The sequence below is a fragment of the Haliaeetus leucocephalus genome, unplaced genomic scaffold (assembly GCF_000737465.1).
Source record: "Haliaeetus leucocephalus isolate CR32 unplaced genomic scaffold, Haliaeetus_leucocephalus-4.0 Scaffold889, whole genome shotgun sequence".
NCBI lineage: Eukaryota > Metazoa > Chordata > Aves > Accipitriformes > Accipitridae > Haliaeetus > Haliaeetus leucocephalus.
Genome location: NW_010973325.1, coordinates 4,443,262 through 4,469,675, shown reverse-complemented (window position 1 = coordinate 4,469,675; position 26,414 = coordinate 4,443,262). Strand labels below are relative to the sequence as shown.

Genomic DNA, 26,414 nt, shown 5'->3' with positions numbered 1-26,414 from the left:
CATGAAAAATAATAATGATAGTAATAATAATAATACTATTTAAAAAGCAAACAGACTACAAAGGCATTAATATGTACATCTCAGGACACTGGCTTCATCTCACTGATTAAGCACCGAGTCAGCTCAGTACAGTGAGCACACCACCAGGCTGACCCCCCCCCAAAATCACTGAGCTGCCTTGCCTTTCCGTGTAGCGCTGGTAGGGTGACATATCAAAAGGACTACGTTTGGCATCTTTCCAAGTCTGTTTCCCCTCCCCACCTACTTAGGTCTAACTCCCTCTGTCTGATGAGATGCCAGTTCATAAAACCGTTGTTAGTATGCAAGACAGACCAGTTTCTTGCTAATCCTGCTAAGAGACTGTAGCAAACCCCTGCCTGTTTTCACTGGCATTGAGGGCTATTTATTGACGAGGCCTCTTTCACCTTGGAGAGAAACTGCAGTCACAGGAGCAGGTGATAAGAAATGAAACTCCATCAATCCTGGAGGAAGGGATGAAGAAGTGTGAAGTCAAATAAAAAGTAAATAATATTCTGCACTTATTGAGAAGTGTTCACTCCAGGAACGGCAATGTCATGTATGCAGCATCTGGAGCAGCCACAGAAAGAAGCTGGCATCTTTCCAGGGAAGGAAAGACTTGCAGTAAGCCAAAGTGTGGCACTGGGGCAGCGCCAGCGTATCAGAAACCATCTACCAAAACTAAAACCAAAAGTATTGTGGGAGTTGTCTGTCACACCCTAGAGGGCACTATTGCCAAGTTAAAGAATTAGCTCTCTAGGCATCAAATAAAATAGGTTCTTATTAACAGAACATCGTTTCACTACTGATTTTCCTTCTTTCTCACTTCATAGCCAAAACCAAGCTAGGTGACAGTTCTCTAAAGATTTAAACAACAAAAAAAAACCAACAACAAAAAAAACCAAACCAAAAAACCCAAGTACAAAAGAAACGAGTAAAACCTTTCCCACGTGTTCCCATACTAGCCTGACTTATCTAATGTCTTTTTTTCCCTTTTCCTTTAGTATTTTTAAGGGCAAGTGGAATAACTGAATTCATTTTTCTGTAATGGTTTTATTTCTAGGCATATGAACAGACTGACAGAGGGAAAATACACGTGGTCAAAAAGGCCCTGTTAAGAACTTGCTTGACCTATTTAAAATAATGGCCTCATATATAAGATTTTTAAGTTGCATGATCCCCTCAAATATGTATGAGATCAATATTATGATGTAACATATTTAGATACACTAAAAGTGTGATGGAGCAAATGCCTCAGTGTAACATATAATGCTTTCTCCCCTCCTCCCTTTAAACAATGTCTGTGAATGACTCTGGGCCTATCACAAAATAAAGCTTGTGCTTCCCCACAGAGTGAGTGCAGCAGGTGATGACAGGGCAATCCATTTTATGTGGCAGTGTCTTCAAATGCATGCTGAAGGAACCCTCCAGCTTGGTTCCAGTGCAATACATTCTGCTCCAAGCTCACTTTGGCAGAAGAAGTCTGCTTGCGTTGTGCGTTTATCAACATGCTACCACCTGACCTTCACCTGGAATGAGGAACTACATTCCAGTTCAAAGATATAATAAACAAAATCCAGCAGACCGTCTGAAAAGAAGCGAAGGAAGCATGTTGTGGGAATATTTGGAGATTATTTTCTTGTTACTGTTCAACTTCATCATCTACTAAGTTTGGATCCCGGCCACCATCTCTTGGGCCAACAAGAACAGTCTTCAAAGCCAATTAATACCAGTGCACTAAAAGACAGGGCAAGCGAATATTCCCTTCCTTTCAAAACTAGGATGTGTTTATAGATTTCTCTATTCACCAGCACCTCATGGGGCATACTTCGAAACCCTGCTGGTAGGAAAAGAGACGAGGAACATATCCTGCATGAAATTACAAAGCACTAATCAGTATGTCAGCATAAACGAACCAGGACTTCATACCCTTTGCTGTTTACACTCTGTTGGAAAACAGCTCTCAATTAAAGCTAATTGATCAAATGCACTGTACTTTCTTTTCAAGCAATAATACAGGTTTTTGCCTCAGTAACTTCAACAAAGCAACACAGACAAACCTTGATTTGAATTACTGAAAGAGCTTTCATATGTATAAACATTACTACACAAGTTCTTACGTGGGAAGAAAAGAAACCATTCCATTCATTCAGCCATTAACTAAACTACTTCCAACAACTAAAAATTCCCCCAAATCCCAAAATAGATCCACTGCTTTGGAATTGTCTCTATTCAAATGGAAAATCAGTAGGGTGAAGTTCGTCTGGTTTGGTAACATTCTGAAATAAAATCAAGACACGTGGCTTTACCCAGAGTCCTAATCAAAGTGCAAATGTTTTCTGAGGCACCTGTACCTGGGATTTCGGATAAATATGCTAGAGAGACAAAGTTCAAATCTTGATTTCAAAAGGTCTTTAGTAGCCAAGGGCTGTTTCTGAATTGAGGAGTTTTCTTTGAGTCAAGTTCTAATCACACTGAAGCCAAGTTTTAATTTTCATTATACTCTTAGCTTGCCTCTTTTTCTCTCTCCTACCACCCACTCCACTTACAAGTGATCTGGAGCTCTGTTTTGAAGGTGGTAGGAACTGTCTCACATTGGTTGGCGTCTCCTTTTCAATGGAGTGTCGTCTCTGAGGTGGCTGCCGTCTCTCAGGCTGTGGTGTAGATGATATGGGCAAGAACTTTGGAGGCACTAAAGATTCAACCAGTATAAATAAATTAGTTCTTGTAAGACAGACTGTTGGATAACATTGCTCAGTACTTAAACCAGCTACTGATTTGCTAGAATTCCCACTATTGGTGGCTGAAGTTACACATCCATACTCAGAGCATCTTCAAGACAGGTATCACATTCATCACATTTTCGAGACTGAGAGAATAGGAATACACATAAAACTAGCAAATATAGGCACGCTACTGTCCAGTTACCATTGTATATAAATTCAGTGTTTCAGGGTATTGGCTTATTCTACTTATTTCACCATTGTGCACAGAAAATACACGCACAGATTACATGTTTCATTACAAAACCTTTCCAGTTAAACTGAAACACTTTGAAACAAATTAAAAATATTTTTACACATTAAAGCCTACAATAACTGTGCCTGAAAAAAACAGAACACATCCTCCCCTCTTTCCAGTAATTACTTATGAGAAATACTGGTGATTGCTATGTGTCTTTCAAACAAGTACATCCACTGCCATGGTGACAGAGATGCAGGAAACATTTAAATTGGTCTTAGGTTAGAATGTGCTTCTGGAGCAACAAATTCTTTTATGAGATGAGCATAGTAAACTACCCCCCATTCACTTGTGGCCTCCTCTACAGTTCCACATCAACTTCAAGTATAGGACAAGGGGTAACGGCTTTAAACTGAAATAGGGTAGATTTAGATTAGGTGAAAGGAAGTTCTTCACTGTGAGGGTGGTGAGGCGCTGGGACAGGTTGCCCAGAGAGGCTGTGGATGCCCCATCCCTGGAAGCGTTCAAGGCCAGGTTGGATGGGGCTTTGAGCAACCTGTTCTAGTGGAAGGTGTCCCTGCCCATGGCAGGGGGGTTGGAACTAGGTGATCTTTAAGGTCCCTTCCAACCCAAGCCATTCTATGATTCTATTCTATGATTCTATGAAGTATGAAACCTTCTGTTTCACAAAGATACCCACATATAGCGGGGGCTAATGCCTTCCAGTCGTTAATCACATTTGACCTATTCAGCAGGTACTAGGGTTCAGCTTTGGAGATTTATTCCGTTAACAACACTCAGCTTCAGCTTTCTATAAACATTTCAGACAAAGTTCATAGAACAGAAGACAACACAAGTGTGCAAAAGCAGCCACTGGGCTCTCTCATCAAAACTCACTCTTTCTGCTGCTGGTGCCTTCTTGAGAGGGGTCTTCCACTTGTGAGGGGGAGATGCTGCTGCTACTTGCTGATTTGTGCACTGATTCCTCCTGTGTGGGAAGAAGAAAAGAAGCAGAATTCCTCAGGGATTGTTTTTTCATCTCTTACTGCTTCTTAGCACACAGAAATCTCAAACTATCAAAGGTGTTTTGTACCATGCAATCACTCAAAGCCCTAGAAGAAGTCCTGAGAAAAACACTGACTCTACACTGTACTGAGTAAATGGAATTTTCAATGCTCAATTTTTTTTTAGAAACTGGAATATATGGTACATGGTTGGAATTCAGTGTATTTAACTATTGCATGAAAGAACAAGATCAGAGGAGAGGTGCATGAATCCATTGTAGCCTGTTAATTTTCCTTATTGTATTCAAGGACTTCTAAGGATTTGCAGCTACAGCAGATAGGTTAACTCAGCTTTATATCTCACACTAGCAAGGAATCAGCACTTGGATTCCTCTGGTATCCAAAGGAACAAGAGCCACACATACAAGTGACTCAGGTAAAGAGAAATTAATCTGATCTCCACTGCACTGTTCTCTAATCCCTAATCCGGGTGCGTTTCTCCTTTCTTCTGTATTTAAAAGAAATCTCATTCATTGTATAAGCATGTTTCATCACAACAGCCAAGAGCAATTCCTGCAAGATGAATGAAAGTGAAATGGGCTTTGACGAACACCTTTCAGCTGTCTAAAGCATTATGCCACCCAAATTATTAAATCCTTTGCTTTCACCTAAAACCTCTGTCTTCTGCCACCAGGTACCAGCAAGATATAGATCATCACAGAGCCTCCCAAAGGAACAGAGCTGAAGGACTGAGTGTGAATGCTTTTAACCGAGGAGACTTACATCATTTAAGTTGTCAAGATTTACAGATCAAACAAGTGACCAGCTCTAAAACCCAGCAAGTGGCTGAGCTTCTCTCTCACAGATTTCCTTAGTTACAGGAATCGCAAGCGGAAAAAACCTCCACTGGCTCCACTTACCTTCTTTGGTAACAGCAAGTCAGAAAAGAAAAGCTGGCAGGATCACCTCAATGAGCACCATGCATCACAGGAGAGAGGCCTCCACAAATTCCCATCAGGTGATCTGTACTTTATGCTCAGCCCAAGGGTACGCGTTGTATGTGATGACACTGTGATGTATACTGTTCCCATGTATACGCCACAACACACTATTCTGCAAAGGGACTCAAACCAGCTCAGATCCCAAAACAATATATTCACTTTAACATATCAAGTGTGACCCCACAAAACCATTGTGATGGGAAGCTTGTAGGGAAGTTTGAGTGGCACATTTAGCTACATCAGCTGTTTTACTTGCAGAAACCAGTACAGTTTAGCTACAGAGCTAGCTCAGATAACCTTTGCATATCACTGCTTCATGCCACATGGTTGCCTTAACAGACCACTGGAGAACTTGAAAGACAATCGGATGCACTATTCTTTAGAAGGAGTGCAACAGTGTTCACAAGTCTAGAGTTAAACATTTAAGTTTTCTGAAGGAGAATAACCCCGGTACAAAGGGAACTACTAAAATTTTCACTTTGTAGAAGTCAAATTCTTCTGAGTGGAAGATTATTTTCCCATTGCCAGAAAAGCTAACGAGCTAAGGTGAAGAACTAAGCCATCAATTAAAAAAACATAACAATGGTGCTGTGCTGCTCGTTTTTATGAATGAAGAGCAGTCAGGGCTTCAGAGAGGGCTTTTTAAGGAGCCGACGGGGGAACAGCTGTTTCTGGAGCACAATCCCAGCAACCCTTGCTCTAGAGAAGCCTCTTGTTCTGTGGGACCCTACCAAGTCCTGACCAAAAATTGTAAGTGCTACAGTTGTCGGCATCTTATGCTGTAGAGTTTTACAAAAGACTGAATCACGATTCAAGCAACAGTCTATGTGTTTATTTAAATGACTTTCTGTGGGTTTTTTTGTTCTCCTTTTTCTTCCATTTTTCCTGTGTCTGAAAGACTGACACAGAGAGAAGAGAGAGAAAACAAGGTGCACAACTGAAAATACCAAAAGCATATATATATATTTTAATGTAAAACTGTAAATTAGGGATTACAGAAATGTTTCACATGTCCATCTAATTTTTCTAATTGCCACCTTTCAATGGAAAGAAATAGCTATCGATCATTCTTCATGCCACTTCTGAATTTGAGATGGACATGATGTCTTGGTCACATGTTGCAAAACTAGGTAGCACACAGATATCTCCATCTTGCTCCCATTTTTGTGAAAGATTTCTAGTTACTTCATCAGTAATGGATGAACACTGGCTATGCCAGTGGCCTAGGAGTCTCAAAAAAAACAAGAGTGAAAGTAATGGACAAAAATTGAGAGTAAGGGACTTCTCTATGGTAAAGACCTACAAGAAAGATTCCAGGAGCCACACTTCTTATTCTAAAGAATGGGAGGGAATGAAGTGTCAGAGCCAATGGCTAAGTATAAAAAATAGTAAGTATAAACAACCAACCCAGGGAGAATGGAAGCCGGAAGCATGTTAAATTTGACATATCACCCTACTTAGACAACAGGTATTCCTGGTTTGTCATTTCAAATTACTTTTTCTGTGCACAAACACATGCACTGAAAATGCTATTACTGCCCTATGATTTCTCAAACATGGAAAGATTTTTTGAGAATGAAATCTTGTGTAGCAAGTACTGATAAACCATTGTATAAATTTCTTCATATCAATACAATAACTGTTGGCTATTATGGTAGACTATCTGACATTTTACATCTGAGGTTGGATCAATCCAACATCCGGGACTGCACACTTCTCCACAGAGTGCTAAACAATTAGAATTTTACATGTATGGAGAAAGCTGCAGCTTTAAAGGCATCACCTTAAAACATATGAATATGTTACTGACATGATTTCTGTCCAGATAGCTGTAGCTTCATTAGGAAGATACCATTTTTATATCTGTATCAAAAATCACTGTTAGATTGCTACTTCTCTTTGCCACACAAAGCAAAATGGCACTTCCTGCTCCCCCTCTGAAACTGTGATTCTAGTGGTGATGCAGAAAAAAGCAAGGACAGAAAGCAGGAATGGTTTGTACAATATTCATCCTTGCCAGCAAATGGGCATAGGGCTGTACTAGTGGCTGGCAACACTGAGTGTTGGGGCATAGTCTGCATCACAACGCAGCTGAGAGAAGAACAAAGGGGATGCAGGGGGAAGAAAATGCGTCTGCATCATAGCTCATTTGGAGGTCCACAGCTCAGCAGTGCAGATATTTGCAGTCTGTAATTTAGGGCATAACATAGTCATAATTTAACTCCCAGTAACCCTAAATAGGTTAAGCCCAATTCAAATTGCAGGCAAAGAGTTGGCAGAGTCATTTATAGGCAATCAGGACAACACATATGCTCTTCTGTGTGTTATATACAAGGTAAAAGTCATTTTGACAGAACGATCTTCACTTTCTTCAAATGTTCTGTGTCCTACCCTCTTTGTCAGCTTGGAAAATTTCACCCAAACTCCCTTCAGTTTGTTTATTTACACTACTTTAGCACTGTTTCTGAGCCCCAACCAGTATTCTGCTGAGCATCTTAATCGTTTTAATTGCTTCACTAGCTACTTCTGTTGACTCCAACCAGTACAGCATCTGTTCTCTGTGACAGCTCGATGTGGCTGATTTATTTTCAATTTATCTTTTGCTGTATGTTCCAGAGCTTATTCTATATGACTTTGCTTGCCTACACAGTATTCCCGAATCAACAGTCAGACATCTTATTTTTCCCTCCTACAAGGATCACTTCATGTTTGCCTTTACAGAATTTTCTTTTACTGACTTCTGCTCATTTTTCCGTGTGAAATATCATGCTGCATTAGGTTCAGGATGCACAGAGCTACAAGCTGGGAAGCTGTTAAGTTCAAGATCCAACTCTTATTGACAGGTCTTAATATTCCTGCATCCTGCCCAGCTTCATTCATATTAACAAAACCTCATATAGCCTCTATTGTAATTTTAAAGACTGCTGAGAGGTTTCAGAATGCAAATCTCTTCTGCTTTCAGAATAGATGCACCAAATTATGCACCCACACAAGTCACCCATAGGATAGGCCCTAATAACAAAGAGGGCCAACCTTTCACAGATCAAGAAAGTATGCAAAGAGATAAATTTCTCCCCACATATATTTCTCCCCAGCCTCCTATCGTTCAGCTTAGATGCCTTTGTAAGCACCCTGTCAGGAAACCCCTCCTTCCCCATTTACTAGAGAGAAAGAGAGTCAGGGAAGACTGCCTTCCCCAGGCTAAAATTAGCCTCTGTGAATAAACCCTGCCTGCATGTGCTTTCCAGACAGCTTAACTTTCAGAAAGGTTCAAACTCAATTAATAATACTACTGGTCCAGAAGACAAAGCTCATTCTTGAGGATGTAATGTCGGCCCTTCTTGAGGGTCATATATAATGCAGCTTTTAAGCTAGAGAACTTTTTTAAGCTTTTGCCTTTTCTATGCTTTTTTAAATCTTTAACTCTCCATTTGAGAGAGGATGGATTCAAAGTTGTTTCTCCATCTAAGTGGTATTTGCTTGTCCCTATCTGTGAAACATTTGTTGGGTGTTACTTCCCAAGCCTATATAGCAAACTAACGCACTGACATTTGCACCAAACTGCAAGCCCTCTGGCACAGCTGATGCTCTTTATTTAACAGCTGGTACGGTAAGGCTGGCCTCACATCTGAGTCCTTTAGTGACAGCTCCTGCATGGGTGCCAGAAGGGTGCAACACATTTGACTGCATTCCCAAAAGCATAATTGCTACATCTACACTGTGGACAGATACAGGGCATTTAGAAAAATAAGTAAATACTGGGTTTAAGGCCAAAATTAGCATTTAACGTTTTAAAAGAATCTTCTCATTTTTGAGGTCTGATCTAATATTTTTGAAGTTCTGTGGGCTGACAAAGCAGTCATGGAAAATTCAGATGATAAACTGCAAAGTCACTTCTCAGCTGATCAGTTCAGCAAATTAAGGAGCAAGACTCAATTCTGACAAATCGAGAAGCAAGTTGTGACTTAATTTTTTACCTCTGAATCTGAGCTGTCAAGTTCAGCCAACGTGGGAGCCTTAAGGAGTCTCTTGCGTTGTACTGTCACTTGTGTGGCCCCATTCTGCTTTCCTTGTGGTGCCAGGCCACCATTCACTACAGAGGCATCCACTAATTTTCTTCCAGCCTCTGGCGTAGATACATCTAGCAAAAGAAACAGAACAATTGGTATTTGAACCTAATTTGTATTTTGCCTTCTCAAATCTTACTGTCAAGGCAACATACACAAAAAGAAAAAAGTCATTGTGATAGTAATATGTGTGCAATTATTTTACGTTAGCAATACATTGCTCAGAGAACTACAGGCAATGGCTTGTGGTATAGAAGCAATATGAAAGAATGAAAGCAGTGGAAAAAGCAGCAGTGCACAATACTGAAAAACCAACCTCAGACCAACACCAATCAACTTAAAAAAAAAAATCCTGTGTTAAACCCAAAAATATTCTTCCTTCAACTTATAGTCTATAACTAACTATATAACAAGTATCAGAAGAATGCACAACCATATCTGGACAAGTGGGTTTCCAGTGAATCTGAAGGCAACGCCTCACAGAAATTAGGAGGTTTAGCATGGAGTAAACCTAGTTTTTCCTGTGAGGACAGAATTACGTTTAATTCTGCAGTATACAGAAAAGGAATGAAAATGAGCTAAGTAACTAGCATTCATCAAAAATATGCACAATTCTTAGGCTTGCATGGTCATTTGTATTAAAAATATGTCTGTGATGTCAAATCTTCATGTAACAGCAGAAACATGAGGCTCCAGCTCTATCTTCATCTACATGAGTTTTACAAGGATGTAACTCCACTGAGTAAATTACTCGGGATTTCTGCCAGTGTGCAATGAAGATGCATCTCGGATAACGTTAAGCATTGGGTCTGCTGTGCTTAGCCTAGCTTAGCTTAGACATTAAGATAATGACCTAGGCTTTGATATTTTAAGGGAGCTTAGAGTTTGGTCTAATAAATCAGTTTTATCCCTGTAAAAGTACAAAGTGCAGTATTCCAACTTGAAGAAAATTATGTCGGAGGGAGAAGGAAGAGAAGCTTTTAATCTCCCATTTGCATGTATGCCTAAGCATCTGGTCTTTCTACAAATGTGTTTTTCTACCCATATAATTATAGGACTCCTTCTCCAGCCTTGTAATAACAAGGTACCTCCAGGTATTTTAAGGCTAGGGTAATGACAAGTTATTACTCCCATTTTTATATATGGTGAAAAGAGGCACAGAAGGTCAAATGACTTGTACCTTAGGTTACTGGGAGGACTATGACAGAGAAATGATATCACCCAAATATTCCCAGTGCCAGCAATCCAAGTACTCATCGTTCAGAGTTACTTACATAGTTGCCCTGGTATAAACAGACACAGTCACTGCTGCTACAACACAGTTTGCATTGATAAAGGCTGTTCTTGCACTAGGTAAATTAAAACTACACAGTCTAGATAAAGCCTCAGTTGCAGTAGTAGTTCTGGTTTACAACATTCTCACTGGAGCAGCTATTGAAAAGGAGTAAGAAGAGGAATAAGTTAAATAAGTTTAAAGAATTAATTAGGTTATTGTTAAATGCTGGAAACTGAGCTAGAAAGGACAGGGGATGTATTACAGTTCCTCTATAAATCATACCTTCAACTGGGAGTATAAGAAAAGGTGATTATTTGGACTATTAAAGTCATGGTGACATTCCAAGCCTATGAATGTGTGTACTACAGTGTTATTACTGCCTTCAGGTCCTCCCTACAAAGAGTTGCAATCAAAGACTTAGACTCTCTAACCCTTAGTTCCTATCTTCAAAGGCTTTGCTAATGGGTGTCCTGACTAGCACTGTGGCTTATAGGTCATGGGTTTTTTTTCCTCCTAGATTTCTGCGAGTACAGCATGGGCGTCCTCCACATCAAATGCATTCCTGCTCTAACAGCCGCTCAACACAATCCCAGAAAGCGACAGCAGGAAAACAAAAATTGAACTGCCTCACCTCCCTGCTGCCAATACCATTTCTTGAGACCTCATAATTAGCTGGCATGCAGTTGATTGAAGAAGCTCAGTTTCCCAAATGAGGAAGAGAAAAACCTTTGATTTCTTTTGATTGCACAGGGCAGTTCCTGAACAGACCATCCTATGAAGCACCCCCAGCACCACCAACACAAGGTGTCCCTTCTCCCAAAAACTTCCTGGGTGGTGACTCCCCTGCCTGAGGGTGAAGAATGGCCTGTAAGTACTGTTGGAATCAGTGGGAGAATAAATGATGGGAAGGCCAACAGTATTGCTCTCCCTCCAAAAAAAATAAACACATGATAAGTCTGGGGAAAGGAAAGAGGAGGGAACATCCACCAGACATCCCCTAGCACTATGGGAGGTGATGCAATGGATATCCAGGGTACAGCATAAATTGTTTTCTGTTGGGGTTTTTTTTGTTGGTTTTGTTGTTGTTGTTTGTTTAGGGTTTGTTTTGTTTTGTTTTCTAAGAATTTAGGCCCAATTTCTTTAGGCCCCAGAAATGGAAATTTCTGATCCATTTTGGAGGTAATTTATGTAGCCAATCACTATCTACAAAGCCTAAACCAGTTGTTATTTAAATTCACACATGTATGAGTTGTTCATACATACTGTTGAGTTGTTCATATGTTGGTTTATAAGTCTTCTTGAAATACCGGAGAAGTTTTAGGTAAATCAAGAAGACAATCCAACACTGTATTTGTTTTGAAGGGCTCTTCAGTAGGAAATATCATTTATCACCATTCTTTCCTCCAAAGAAAAAAAAAGGGTTTTTTTTACAACTTGCAAGCACTAAAGAATAAAAAAAAAAACAAACCAAAAAGGGAAAAAACAGAAAACCATCCAATTTATAAAATCCGTTTTGTTAACAGTGCTCAAGTTCAGTTTATCATTCCTGCACTTACAGTACTGGATATACATGAATAAATGGATTCTCATAATTTAAGGAAAAGATAATGAAATTTTACAGTTTCAGCAAACAGATTTCAACAAAAGTAACTTGTTCCAAAACTAAAACCAGAATTTGTTAGCAAATACAGACCAAAAAATTATTATTTTGTTTAAGCTATTTTAGCGATGTACTCAGGCAACAGAAACATTACTGGGTGGCAAATAATCATACATCATCATAAACAAGATAAAATTAATCAGAATAAACAAGTCAGAAACAATGCTAATGCTTACAAAAATGAATATGAGAGAAGAAATTCATGGACAATTCTCTGAAACAAAAACCTAATTTTTAAATTTTTTTTTAATGGATGGTAGTTCACAATCACTAGTTTCATAGAACATCTAAATGTTTTGAAGATTATTCAAATGATATTAAAAAAAGGCTTGTGTGAGTAACAGCCTGGGGTTAAGATTTTATTAGAGAGTCAGACACACTGGGAGAGTGTCATTTCTCCGTGTTTTCAGGCAGCAAGTACAATGAGCAGTATCTGCAAATTGGATTAATATGTTTGGTTTCTTTTGAGTTTCTTCTAAGCTATCATTACAACAGGCAAATGAAAGAAGAGAAAGTCTTGATTTGTTACTCGATCTTTGTGTTCACCTTCCCTGACTAGCCTTAAGAAGGGGAGACAAAAAAACCCCACCCTAGGATAATATGAAATGTGCCTTTATTTACATGTAAGATTACATCTCTTACGAAACAAGGAATTAAGCAGACCACAGATTACATGCAAACCACAGCAGTCATGTAACCATATGCTCTCTGCCTCCTAACCAGCTCTCCTTGGCAAATAACGACAACAGAAACCTGAATTTTGTTCTATACAGCAAATCTACTCCTCCACCTTACCATTTTTTACACTGAGTTTAAAAGACGGCTAAAATAGATTTGCAGAATTAATACAGGTTTGCTTTTTGCTAGTTATGATGATGATAATATACTGGGAAAGATTATATAATGAACAATGGTAACAGACATCTGCTGTTCCTTTCAATGGACTTAGATGTTGAAGTCAAACCTGAGAACTAATAAACCAGTATACCAAGCTGCCAGCCTTTTGCTGGTGTTTGCATCACATTTATTATTGTGTTATCTAAATTAAGAGATTACCAGGACCTGTTGGAGTTCCTTCCTCACGCTGGTCTAAGGCACAGATCACGTAAAGCCAACAGCGATACACACCACCTCACAGAGTTGGGAACAACAGGAATAATCCCTGTGAAATTTGGGTTTAAATGTTTCAGTTTCCCTTTTTTTCTCTCCCTGAACCCCCGCTGCCCCCAAAACGTACAAACTGTTTCTGAAGTAACAACTCCAAGGCAGCCACGCATACAGCTTTGAGGGAAGAATTTGAGTGTTAAGAGTGGGAATGACTGATCTTTTGAGCTGCATTCAACACAGTGCATGGAAATTAGTCTGCTTTTAAGCTATTTTTTTATTAGAGGAAGTAGGCAATGACTGCCGTGGTCCCTAGTCAATACCTGAGTACCTCTCGGATTACTCTCACTGCAGGTGGATACTACTTGCTCCTTCTATTCTACCAGTAGGAAAGAACAGTGTAAAAGGAGGTCCCAGGCACCCCTCCTCTCCTCTTCAGGACAACAGCAGGCAGTGTGGTGCCAGGCAGTGTGACCTACCAACTACACCAGCTCGGTGCCAGCAAAAGTCTTCTCAGAATTGGTCTGCATCATCCCAGTCGCAGACAGCAAGCATAATATAAGCCTGCACCTGTCATTTAGCACTTAGCAGGAAACACTTCTGTTCTTCTGCTGGTTTGTGTTTTTCCATGACAGCAATTCCATCAAGCAGAGAGCAATGAAAGCAGTGAAAAAGCGAGTATGTGGAAACAGTGATGAAAGCACAGTATAGCTTCCCCGCCTCCAAAATAATGAAAAAAGTGAAAGCACGCAAAGCAACAACATTCAAAACTACCACTTACTATCAACATCCCAACCCATCTAATTCATCTGTACTGCTCATCTGGTGTCTCACATCTACCTAACTGGAATGTTTTAATCATCCTGAATTTACTTCTAAAGACAATTTATCAGATCACTTAGTCATGCCATATGATACTACTTGCTGAGAACCACATGACTTGAAAAACAAAACCAATCACATTTGGAAGATGGATAAAGAAAACAGGAAGAGTTCTTCGGTGGTCAGTCAAAAAGAGCAAATCCAAGTACAGTACAGATTGCTATAAAGCTACTTCTTTAAAATAAAAATACTATGGTAATGAATTAATGGGTTATGAAGGGAGCTTTTATAAAATATTGTTTGGATTTAAACAAATGAGGATGTCTCAGGATTCTCAGAAATAAAAGGCAAAAGAAGAAGCAGACAGACACATGTAGAAGGACAGATCTGAACATTTCCCTTTTGCTGGTCACTGGCACACTCAGTTTCCTAGTCTTAAAACTGAAGGAACTTTTGGCATATCTGAAAGTAGCAATACTTTCTGAAAACTGAAGTTTGCCTGTTTATGCTATTACCTGAAGCCCTGGGGACCCTTCAGCTTTCAATGGAGTAAAACATGATACCAAGTACCTATATAATTTGAATCCCACCAGACTACTGTAGTAGCTGTACAATACGCCATGAGTGTAAGGTTTCACAAAAGGGCTTGAGCTGGACTAACTGCTTGCCACCACCTCTGACTGGTTCCTTCCCATCCACCCATGCTCATCACCTGCCCTCAGCCAGCTCTTTGATCATCTCATCAGACAGTAAGCAGGTTTAAATCACTAAAAGAGCAGAAAACCAACCTGGTAAAAAAATAAAAGTATTTGTTCCTGGGTTACATGAGTTACCAGGTCATCTTGTGAATAAGTGAGCAGGACTGGCACAGAGCAGGAGGGGAATGACACGCTTAGAGGGGAGCTTGGGGAGGAAGGGGAGCAGCTAGAGACCCTCCTCGCCTCTTGACTGCAGCAAGCTGTTTGTTTGGCTCAGCCAGAACATGAAGCCACGTTCACAGACAGGCCACTTGTGAACTTCACTGGCATACTAGAAAACTATTGCATTTTTTATATTATGGTAATCAAAAAACTTCTATATGGTCTTTCTAGTTCACAATATGCTTGCATTTCAGTCAGATTATGCCTTTCTATGGGGAAAATAACCACATGGAGAAACAGAGGGTGAAACTCTGCAAAGTCCCAGATGAGATGTCTCTATGTGCAACTGGAAGGGGGGGGAGGTACAGCTGCTGTTGCTTCTTCACAAAATGAGAGCATGGATTTATTGGGAAACTGTTTTTCTCAGGAGTCACCTAGGGGAAATTAGGTAAGAGCTAGCATAAGAGCGCTCCTCAGCGGACAAACCTTTATGTAGAATATTTCCAACCTCAATGATGGGAGTCTTTGAGCCTGAGCATCCTGGAAAGTTAGTGTACAATGAGGGAGGAATGAATTTATTTTCTGGCTAGTAGGCACAAACTCTCTCTAATGTTGCTGTCTCTGATGTAGAACATATTCATATAGTTACTGCATGTCCTAACTAATGGCCCACCAAGAGGAAACTTTAAATTTGATATTAGATAGTTGATGAAAGATCAGCTATCGAATCCTCTGTATCAATCCTCAGCAAACCGTAGCAACTTACTTTGCTAACCAGTGAAGAAGGAAGGTTTAGCCTCTTTTGAATGAACGTCTTTGATTTCACGACTCACAAAGCATTTACTATAAAGACACTCAGTAGAACTGACAGTTCCTTTCTAGATTAGTATCCATGAGTGTATTTCATTAAATCTAGAAAGGTAGATGAGTTCAAAACTAGTTTTTGGATCCTTGTGAGAAATGAAGTACTGCAAAAGATGGTCTAGTCAAAAAGCGAGTGGAAAGACACAAAGGTCAGATTAATAAATAAGTAAATCAGACTTGAAGGTAATACTGTATTCTGCAATCCTTTCTAGAGTTTGGAATAGCTCTGGGCCACCTTATTTTGGTTATTTATTTAAACAGAATTTCAGCACTCCATTTCAGGTGAAATACAGTTGTTTCCTATACCTAGGCATCCTTTTGTGGCAAGGGAAATGTAGGTAATAATAAAAAAATTATTTTAATTTTTATTTTCACTGACCATATCTTGGAAGAATCCCTTCAAGTTTCTTTCTTAAATGGGAATTCAACAAACAGATGGAACAAATTTCACAATAAGCACAATAACCACGTCAGGTGTTGTTGCGCCTTTTACCTGACAAGTCAAAACTGTAAGACATGCTAAGTGGCCGCATTGCTGTAAAAAAGAAACAAAAACAACAAAAAGAAAACGATTCAGCTATTAGAAAAGCAGAGGGGTAATGAAAACAAAAGATTAACTCCACTTGAGACATTTTGGATTCTGTTGCCTAAATCCAAAATGTGTCAGACATGCTATTGCTTTACTGTAGTAAAGCTCAAAGTCTGAAAACTACAGTAGCATAAATGGGACTTGTAAACAGAGCAATTATAAACATATTTGTATAGTTGTAGAATGAGATTTTTTGGAATTCCATAAATCAAATATCAAAACAAGAGACAAGTATCTTAAAAATGGAATATTTTCAATTAAAATGCCAGGAAAGAGAGAAAGGGGAGAGGGAAAAGAGACAGAGAGAGAGAAGGAAAGAGCTGACAAAAATTTGAAAGTACAAAGCCACATTTCACACAAGTTTCAGTGACCTGAAATAAAGATATTTCTAATTTTTTTAAGCATAATCTCCAATGATTATAATTAAACTAATAAAGAGAGACACCCGAGCTAAGCTTGAGCAGTAGTTTCCTTGAAGAGGATGGAAACAAAGGCCGAACACAGTGTGATTTGTGCTGATTGCTGTTCTGTTTAAAAACCTTAGGTGGACTTAGCCTTTAAAATGTATCCATAATATTATCCTCTTCTTTCTGGGCCTCTAACCATTTTATTCCTAGATAAGAAAGTGGTCAGATGTTCTTTATTTCTGGAAAGACCTATCTGTATTTCCAATTAAACAATGTAATTCAGGGAGCAGACACTCAAAATATTTCTCAACTGAAAAGAAAATTTCAGTGCACTAATCCAAATAAGCAAGCCAAGCCCAGCAACAAGAATGTACAAGAAGGCATCAAAACTGACATCAGTTTATCTGTTTTACTTGACAGGTGATAAACATGCAAGTTCGTATGAAAGGCCCTGTCAGCCACACATACCACTGCATTAACAGATGTTTAAAAAAAGTTTGTTCTGGGACAAGTTTTGCTCAGAAGAATAAATCTACGTGGTGAATGCAGCAGGTGGCTGACTCAGATCCAAATTTGGGAGTCAGGGCTTTTTTCCTGTAGTTCCTTAACTAGACAACATCAGCCACAGAAACAGTATCTAAATCCCTGTGCAAATGTAGCATAAAGGCAAATACATTTTAAGGCATAAGGGTGTTTATCACCTAATGTTAAGTCCTCACTGAAGGTTGATAAAACATGTACATGAAACAAAGTTTTCTCCAAGCTCCATGAGCTCAACTTGCTTGAGTTACAAATCCATGCTTTTAGTTAAAAGGACATGTACCTCAAGGCTGTGTTTGTCTCCGTAGCTTACTCTGATGATTTTATGAGGTCATTTGAAAGCGCACTCCAATTCCTCTATTCAAACCTCTCCCCTTGTAAGAACAGCTACCAAGACTAAATTACCCTTTCCAAAGAAGTTTTAGATTGAGAGCAGCCAGCCAGAGGCTGGCTTTTCTCAGTGGCAGCTCAGGGTAGAGAAGATCTTACCTGTACACGTGTTGTGCAGACCAGAGAGACAAAGCCTGGGGCTGCTGGGAAACACATGCCATAGATCCACGCATATCGCAGAGGAGGAACTGCAAGAGTACAGCCCCCTCACCCCAGTAGTCAAGTGTAGTTGTGCTCTTGACTGCTATAAACTGAGCAACAACGAATAACTCTGGGATATGTGCAACGTACCTTATACTCCCAAATATTTCACTCGTTCTTTTTTCCCCTCCTTTTTAATAGCAACAAATATTTCTGTCCAGATGGTTCAAGTGTCCCACATGGTGTTTCTACTTAGATTTATAATCCTTAAACCTCATTATCTTACATGTTGTTACACTAAATTACATTCAGTGGTCATCTAAACTATATGGCAGATCTATTTGTACCATACTGAATGTCACTAGCATTACTCCATTCCCAATTCTGCGCAAACGCATTTTATTCTAAAAGAAACTTTGGACATAGCAATCATTTCAATGTGAGAAAGAATAAAACCTCGTATTTCAACATAAGAAAAAATTATCTTCAAGGCCTTTGCTCCTTTTTCTTCTTCATGCCAGCAGCAAATAAACATTTGGGAAATAAAACTTGCATGCATCCCCTTTCACACCTCCAGTAATATGGCATTTAATCCAAATGATTCACTGGACTGAAGGGGAATTACCACAGTTCCAAAACTCAAAATTTTAATTCTTTAACAGAAAATGAAGAATTGGTGGAAGACAGGTATCCCTCATTGGAGGCCATGCCCTGAAATCAGCCCAGGAAGTCCTAACCAGTAATACTCCAAAATTTAACATTGTTTTTAGAAACTGTTTGCTAAATGGGTTTGATGTCATTTATATAATTCAGAAATTTTGAAGATCTATTAGACCAAATTTGCTGCCCCTGAGAGGACATGACAGTTCCCAGATGGAGAACATTTAAAATACTGACACTGAATGTCTGAAAGAAAAGTAAGGAATTGTTCCACATTTTTACAAGCTTCCCACATTTGGAAAAATGTCTAGGCTTATTAGAAACATTAACTGATATAGCAAGCATAAACTGAATCCAAACCAGAAACTGGAAGGCCCAAAGAAACAATATTCAAAACACCATGCTTTTAAAAATGCACCCAAGCATTCACCAAACTCTACCGAGCAGTTCAAAAACAATGCAACAAAGCAAGACTGATGAAATTGTTTTTCTCTGGAGACAATGGGTTGTCACAACCCACTTGAATCTGGACCAGTGCCTTTAAGCACACGTGGCAAGTACAAATATTTTACAAAAAGCAGAGACAGGGAGTACATACATGGATTATTTCATGCTTTTCAGCCATCAGATGCCACTTTTGCTCTTCAAAACTCCAACTGGCTCAGGTTTTGTGATAAAATTAAATACCATGCTCTTAAAGAAATGCAAGTCACAATGTAAGACTGTATTTGTCATGCTTTTGTCATCAGAACCTTGAACTAATGCAAATTAGTGATTGTTGGAAAGCATAGTATTTGTATAATTTCATAGTGGGTTGTTGAATATACACAGCAGAAATGAAATGCTTTCCAGTGCAAGTCTGAATTATTTGCCCACTGAAAATATATACAAACACATGTTCCATAACTTACAAAATGAAGCAAAGATTTACATTCAAAATAAAAACAATAGATCCAGCAAACAAAATAAAAGCAGTTTTTAAATTAAAATAAGGAAGTTGATGATGCTAGCAACAGGAAACAAAGAGAATAAAATTAATTAAAAACAGACATGTAAAGAATACTTGCAGATATGTAAGGAATATTGCACTGGGGAGAAGAAATACCCATTCCATTCTGAGCAAATCTAACATTAACTGTCATGTGCAACAAGCCATATAATACCATTAAATTTATCTAATACTTACATTAAAAACTTGAAGGGAATCAAGCTGAACCATACAGTATCTTATTTTTAAATATAACTTAGCACAAAGATTGCATAGCCCTAGCAAAGCCTGTAGGTTCTTTCTTTTTCTGAAGGGATGAGAATAATTTTATCTTCCATGACAACTGCACAGGCATCGCTAATATTGCTGCTTCTTATGTGGGAAGTTTTCTGTGGATGCTGCAGGTAAAAACTAGCAACGTGCTTACCCAGCCTGCTACGCCTTATCTCATCAGGTGAGACTGGACGTAACTTCCTCTCTGCCTTGATTTCCTCCAGTATCCTTTCATGAAGGCTGCGTGGCCGTGGTGGGGTTGGTTTCAGTTTTCTTGCCGAGGCCTTAGGACATAAAGATAATCATATTTACATAAAACAGTGCTTCCTTGAAAGTAGATTTCACACTTTTTTGGAAAAAAATGTGGAATGTTGTGATATGATTTTACATGCACTCAATTGTAAAACTCATGTAAATTGGAAAGAGGATTGTATTTTTCCCCAATTCATCATGATTTCCCAGAGATAAAGGGCTGCTGGTAATAACAGCTATTAATTGGTAGGTGCAAGATACTACACAGTTCTTTTAAGAGATCACTTTATATACAGAAGACAAGATTTTTGAAAGCCCATGTCAGAAAACATAATATTTAACATATTCCCTGGACACAAACATGCTTTAAAAAGCCACATTTCTATTAGGAATGAAGCCCACTGGATTACATACAGGATTTAATGGAGGTCGCGATCGGATGAAATCCAGGATTATTTCATGGGCACTCTTTTTTAATCGAGGTGGAATGTCACCGTTGACCTGGAAAGGAGAAAGTGAAATATGTATTTCCATGTTTTGCATTCATATTCATGCAGATGATGAGATCAATTGAAAACTCACAACAACCTTGACAGAGCTTGAAGTGTTCTGACACCTGCACCAGATGTAAAACCCCACCAGTCCTGAGCAGAGCAACAATCCATATGCAGAGGACAGGCAAGCAAATATGTAGATAACAGCTTTTCAGCTTTGCAGATAGCTGCAGAATAACCACAGCTGCAGCAGCTTTAATCAGCAATACGTAGGATTTTGAAATGATGAAATCAAATGTCAAGGCTGCAATTGTGTCTATGGGAGAATGCAGACAAAGACTGGATCATGCTTGGAGGAAAAGTTGCCAACACCATTTTTAAGAACACCAATTTGAACCATATCTCACTGCCAACCATTACACAGTCTCTAACACTCTGTTCTTAGCCTCTGAGAAAACATGGATGCTCTTTAAGGCCCCAGTTTTCTTGATCTCCTTACCATCTCCCAAGCACTGATGTGAAAGCAAAGCTAGATCTGGCACATTCACCAATGACTTGCTTGTAGCGATGGATGAAAAATATGTTCCCCTTGGTTTTTTGTCTTTACCAACTGTCTCTGCTGCTCTGGCCATGCAGAGGTGCCCTTGTGTGTAAATGCCAGCAGAAGGAGAGGGAAGCCCTGAGCATGATTTCATAGCTACCCCTTCACATGCACTTTAAAGATTACTCAAGTGTAAAATGAAGTTTGTTAATATGTCTAGAAAGTAAATCACTAGAATGCCATGGCATGCCATTGGAAGTATAGGAAGTGTATTTCCTCACTGTAAATCATATAGTTCTGTAGAAAAGGGGCTGGGTGAAGGTTGTTTGCTTGTTTGGTTGGTTTTCTCCAGAGAGACAGACATTTCTTCCTCTGATACCTCATTTAGACATAAGATTGCATACAAGACATCACAGGAAAGAGTCAGCAATTCACTGTATGTACAGGATATAAAAGAAGGCAACAGAAGTTTTCCTATCATATGAAGAATTTATAAATTGTAAGCTGGGAATTAGTGTATGGATTTGCTTAAAAAAATCCACCTGTCAGGTTCAGTCTTCATACAGCACAGTGCTCAAGCACACTGTCAGGGACGAGAGAGCATCCTATGCCATACAACCTTCTGGTACCTTCTATCACTATACAGTAGCTGGCTATCAGTCCTGTCCTCCAATTTGACAGAAATTCCTATGACACTATATTTCTTAGACCAAATGTCCCAAATTTCAGCACTTTTTTTTTTTTCTTTTTTCTTTTTTAAGGGTTGGTTTGCTCATCATTCTTTGGGAGACTCTATTCATACAATCTCTGTAGCCAGAAAATGTATGTAAAGACACAGCTCTGGTTTGTCAAATCCCATGCGCTTTTGCTAACCAGAAGGAATGCTGCAGTCAGAAAAATGAGTTTAAATGCCCATAAGGTCACCTCAATATGATGCCTAATTGAACTGCAGCAACGCCATGCAGCTTCCGTATAAGCTCTGCTCACCTCAGACATGCCCTCTTTCCAGGCTGAGGCAGAGACACAGCCTCCCAGAGAAAATTCATCCCTTCCCGGTAAGGAAGCAGCTGCAGAGGCCCTCTTGGGAAACATTTCATTGCTTTCCTGGGGTCTCTTTCTGGAGGTATCCTACCCCAGACATGGTCCACATTCCATTTGTTCAACCCCTCACCTCCTTAGCTTCCTTAGAGCGAATTTCTTACAGCTTGGCATGGAATACCAAGCTGCTAAACTCTGCAACATGCATCACCTTCCTAAAAGTAGTGCAAAAAAATTAAAATTGAAAAGGTTTATATTAAATGGTGATTTGACATTCTATGATGAGGAGAATATTATTTTAAGTGGTGTGATTAATTCCTTCTGTTTAAAGACTGAGCAATTTTTTGAGGCCATCATGCTTTGTGGGATTATTAATGAAATGAGAAGTATCTCTTCCCCAGGTTACTGTTCATCAGATGTCAAAGTTGATAGCTGAAGTTGAGAGTTATTACCATGAGAACAGCCATTTTGTAAACTGATAATCTCCACTGCAGCCTTGGGGAACAACCCTCTGGCATGACAATAGGAAATAAATAATACATGGCTCTGAGCCTTTCACCTCAGGGCACTCTATGCCCTGACTTAATGCCACCAGGGTATAATTAGTATCAGTATTCCCATTTGATGGGAAAAGGAGAAATATAAGATTTGCTTAACTGATTTTCCATAGGATACACAGGGAGCTGGTGGCAAAGCAAGTGGATGCTTTGCAGACAAGAAGCCAAGAGCAGGAGCACCAGTGGCAGAACCTGCCTTCTAATACTTGGTGCCCAAACCAGATGCTGCCAGGAAAGTCACTGAAGGGAAGCTTTTATCCTCTCTGTCCACACTAGATCTATTGCTTTACTCAAACTAACTCTCTCTGTAATGAGCAATTTCACATGCATCTTTTACATCTTTTACTTTTAATTAATTAAAATTCATGGCTCTTGATTAAAGTCTAAATTGGAGATATATTGTACAGATGCAGCCACGATACATGCAGGGGAAAAAAAACAACCAACACATACCAGATTGGCCCCAACGGCAAACTAGTATTTAAGTAAATACCTCAAAACACTGTAAAACTATCCTAAGTCTTCATGTGTATAAAATGGTTTTTGTACAGCAGTGTGCATTGAAACAGGCAGTGTGGGGAAAGCATAACCAATAGTTATAAAAATCAACCAGAAATTTAGAGATCTAAACAGCAAAAGCACAGAAAAATTACCATGTAATCATCTACTCACTCACAACCTGCCTCGGTCACATTTTAATATACAAATATGGATTTGCAGTTTAAAAAACATAGCTGGAAATGGTACTTAGTAACCTTTGGCTGAAACCTGAGCTTTAAAAATGGTGATCCCAAGCAAGAAGTGCATTGCATGTAACTTTCACAAAAACTACATCACCTACCATTGACATTCAATTATCTCAGCCATTTATTTATCTCACTATAAAAGGTGACAGCATTAATTAGGAGAGTGCTATCTCTAAATCATAGGCAACAAGGCAACATGAAACTGATACTGTTTGTACGATCTAGAAATTCTTATTTAAAATGAGATTGCATGGACACTGAAACAGAGGGGGCATGCTACATCATTTCCAGAACAGCTCATGATAAAGTTCTGTTGTGAATTAAAGTATTATAAGTAGATATATATTTGCCATCTTTCATTATGCAGACAGTATAGTGCTTTTGTTAACATAGCTGTTACACAGTCTGTATTTGACACCACACAGCAAGCTCAAGCAGCAGTGTCCAAGAATGAAGTGCTTTGGTACTTCACATCGTATGCCACTGTATTCACCCCGCTGTTCCTGCACATCTATTATAGATACAAGTTTATGATACCATATGATAACCATAGTACTTACACAAAGTCACTCCTTCTTTGAATACCCCTAAAGTATGATTAGGAACTGTAAAGCTCACTGCTCTACCTAGGATCACTCCTAAACTTCTGCAGAAACAGGTGACGAAGGCAGAAAATGAAAAAGGCTAGTTCCCTGCTTAAAGCAGCTGAATACCACTCAGTAAAACTAAGTCAGACCTGTGCATAAGAGAACAACAGACTCTACCATGCCCAGCTGGACAAACTGGTCAAAGTTTTTTCCTCATGTTCTCTACGTCCAGCTTGAAACATCTGAAAACTCACTTACGAAAATACTGTCCATGCACAGCTGTTATTGCAATTAATGTAAGTACTGTAAGATGCTAAATACTGAAAAGAAATAAATAATTTTTGTTAAAAATACCTGAACAACCACGCCACAGGATTCTCAGATTAGACATTCAAATTACTGGATATTTTTGGAAATAGTCGCTTCAACCTATATGCCTCAATTCCCCTTGGCCAAGCTAATAGCACTGCATCACAGGTATTTGTGAAGAGCTCGGATACGAAGACAAGAGCACTGTTACCTATGAAGAATTTAACTGTTAATGCAATGTAATGCCAAGTGGATACTACATAAAAGGTACTTGACAGCCATGCACTGAATAAGTAACATAAGACTTATCAGCTACTGTTCAATAAGTACTGATCAAGAAATATAGTGAATGTTGCACATCTTGTGGGGGAAGGTGGGCAGGAAAGAGAGCTAACTGTGAATCAAGGTGGAATTAAAAGCTGTAGCTTAACACATATGTATACTAAAGAAAAATTAACCCTGTAAGAGTAATTTAATTCTTAAATTTCCTGTTTCCAAGTGTTGACTCTACCAATATTCACAATTTTTAACTTTTTGAGAGTGAGTGCTCCATAGGAGAAAAATGCTATTAAATCTCTCCAGGTAGACATTTAGATTATAAAATGCCAGAATGAAAGTTACCTCGTTCCCGTAACAACCACAGAAACAAGGACTCTTGCACTGGGATAGAGAGATGACAAATCTGAAATTATTTTCGTATGTACTGAAATAGAAATGCCAACGTCACCGAAACTAATGAAACCAGATATTTACAAAAAGCTCAGAATTTGACATTTTACATCTTCAAAACATTTTGAATATTTGCACTATGACAGAAGATGAGCGAGAACAGACAGCTCCAGTTATTGGCATCTGCTAACACTTTTGATAGTCTGAAACACCAAAGTAGTTCCTAAGTAATGCACCTAATAGGAGTATCTGTTCCTTTCCTAATTTCTACTCAGAGTACTGAGCAGTCAGGGACAGATCAAGCTACTCTTTTAAACATAGCATTATATTAATAAAAAGAACAGTAAAGACTTCATGTTGCATGTCATTTACTTAAAAAATTTACTTAACCTCTTGTTATCATTAGTAGCATATGCATTTTCACAAGCTACTAAGTCTAAAAATACTACCTATAAATTTAAAGCAAAAATTGCTTTTAATAAAAATTTTGCCATACATCCATTTTGACTGAAAGAAACAAACATAATCCATCTTTTCCAGGCTGCCTTAAATCTCAGGTTTAGGATTCTTGTTCTTTTCTCCTCTTCTCAAGAACTACGACAGTTTTCTCTGATGGGAGTATGTATAATCAACTTGGACCCATGAGAGTCAGCTAAAAGATGCTGTATTTATGCGATCTAACTAAACTTGTAATTCAATGTGAATCCTTCAGGCTCCACACATTTCATGTCAAGCTGCACTCTTATTACTGTGCATACTTTGCACATTCTTCAAGCAGACCCTGCAGCAGAGTCCAAGTTACTGAATTTAAGGCATCTAATAAGAAAGAAGTTCTTTTTCTAACACAATATCATTAGCAGTTGTCAGACTAAGCCAGCAATTACATCACAGACAGCCCTACAGGTTGTGTACCTGCAGCTGATTGTAATCCCAATGCATGTTTATGCCCAGAGGTCACTTTGGACAATCTACCTAGTAGACAAGATAGCAAGACAAAAATAGATACTCGCAGGGATTTTGTATACAGTGAGAGCCTGGATGAGCAGAGAAGCAGCTGTGCCTCCAAGACCTACCATATAATGAAGAAAATCTCTTCTGAAGAGGCAGGAGCTTGTTCAGGAGAAGGTGAATTAAAGGCTAGTCTGACAAAAGCAAAATTAGATGACCCAGGGGTTCCCATTCAAACAAAACTACTATCCTGATTGCATACAGTAATCAAGGTCCTGAGGGGACTGTTCCTCTTTTGCAGCGGGTAGTAGGAACACTTAGCACAGGTCTCTGAATTGTTAGCAGAAAGACAGATAACATCATTACCTGGGTATGTATTTTACCCTGTTGATTTACCATTTAAGCGACATCTGCTGCAGAAAATGAATACAATCTGATAGTCTAAATCCAGATCTTGATTAGGAAAGTACTTTCAGCTTATACATAAAAGGCATTTGTATTTGTAACAGAACTCATTTATTTGCTCCCCATGTAGTTGTTCCAATTTTTTCCTCCTTTATTCTTTTTTCTAATAATCTCTGACAGAACAAACTACACGCTTTCTGTCTCTCTTGTCGTGTCCTCCCCCCCCCCCCCCCCCCCCCCCCT

At 39.0% G+C, this 26,414-nt stretch overlaps 1 protein-coding gene across 1 annotated transcript in view; it reads right to left on the bottom strand.

The window, feature by feature from the left end:
* SPIRE1 (spire-type actin nucleation factor 1) overlaps positions 1-26,414 on the bottom strand; it is a 122,034-nt gene that overhangs the window by 7,717 nt on the left and 87,903 nt on the right. The window contains exons 7-12 of the mRNA XM_010583344.1: positions 20,292-20,378; positions 19,780-19,909; positions 16,131-16,172; positions 8,962-9,125; positions 3,877-3,967; positions 2,568-2,710 (exon numbers count right to left, since the gene is read on the bottom strand). Coding sequence (XP_010581646.1) covers positions 2,568-2,710; positions 3,877-3,967; positions 8,962-9,125; positions 16,131-16,172; positions 19,780-19,909; positions 20,292-20,378 — 657 coding nt within the window. The remainder of the gene's footprint in view (positions 1-2,567; positions 2,711-3,876; positions 3,968-8,961; positions 9,126-16,130; positions 16,173-19,779; positions 19,910-20,291; positions 20,379-26,414) is intronic.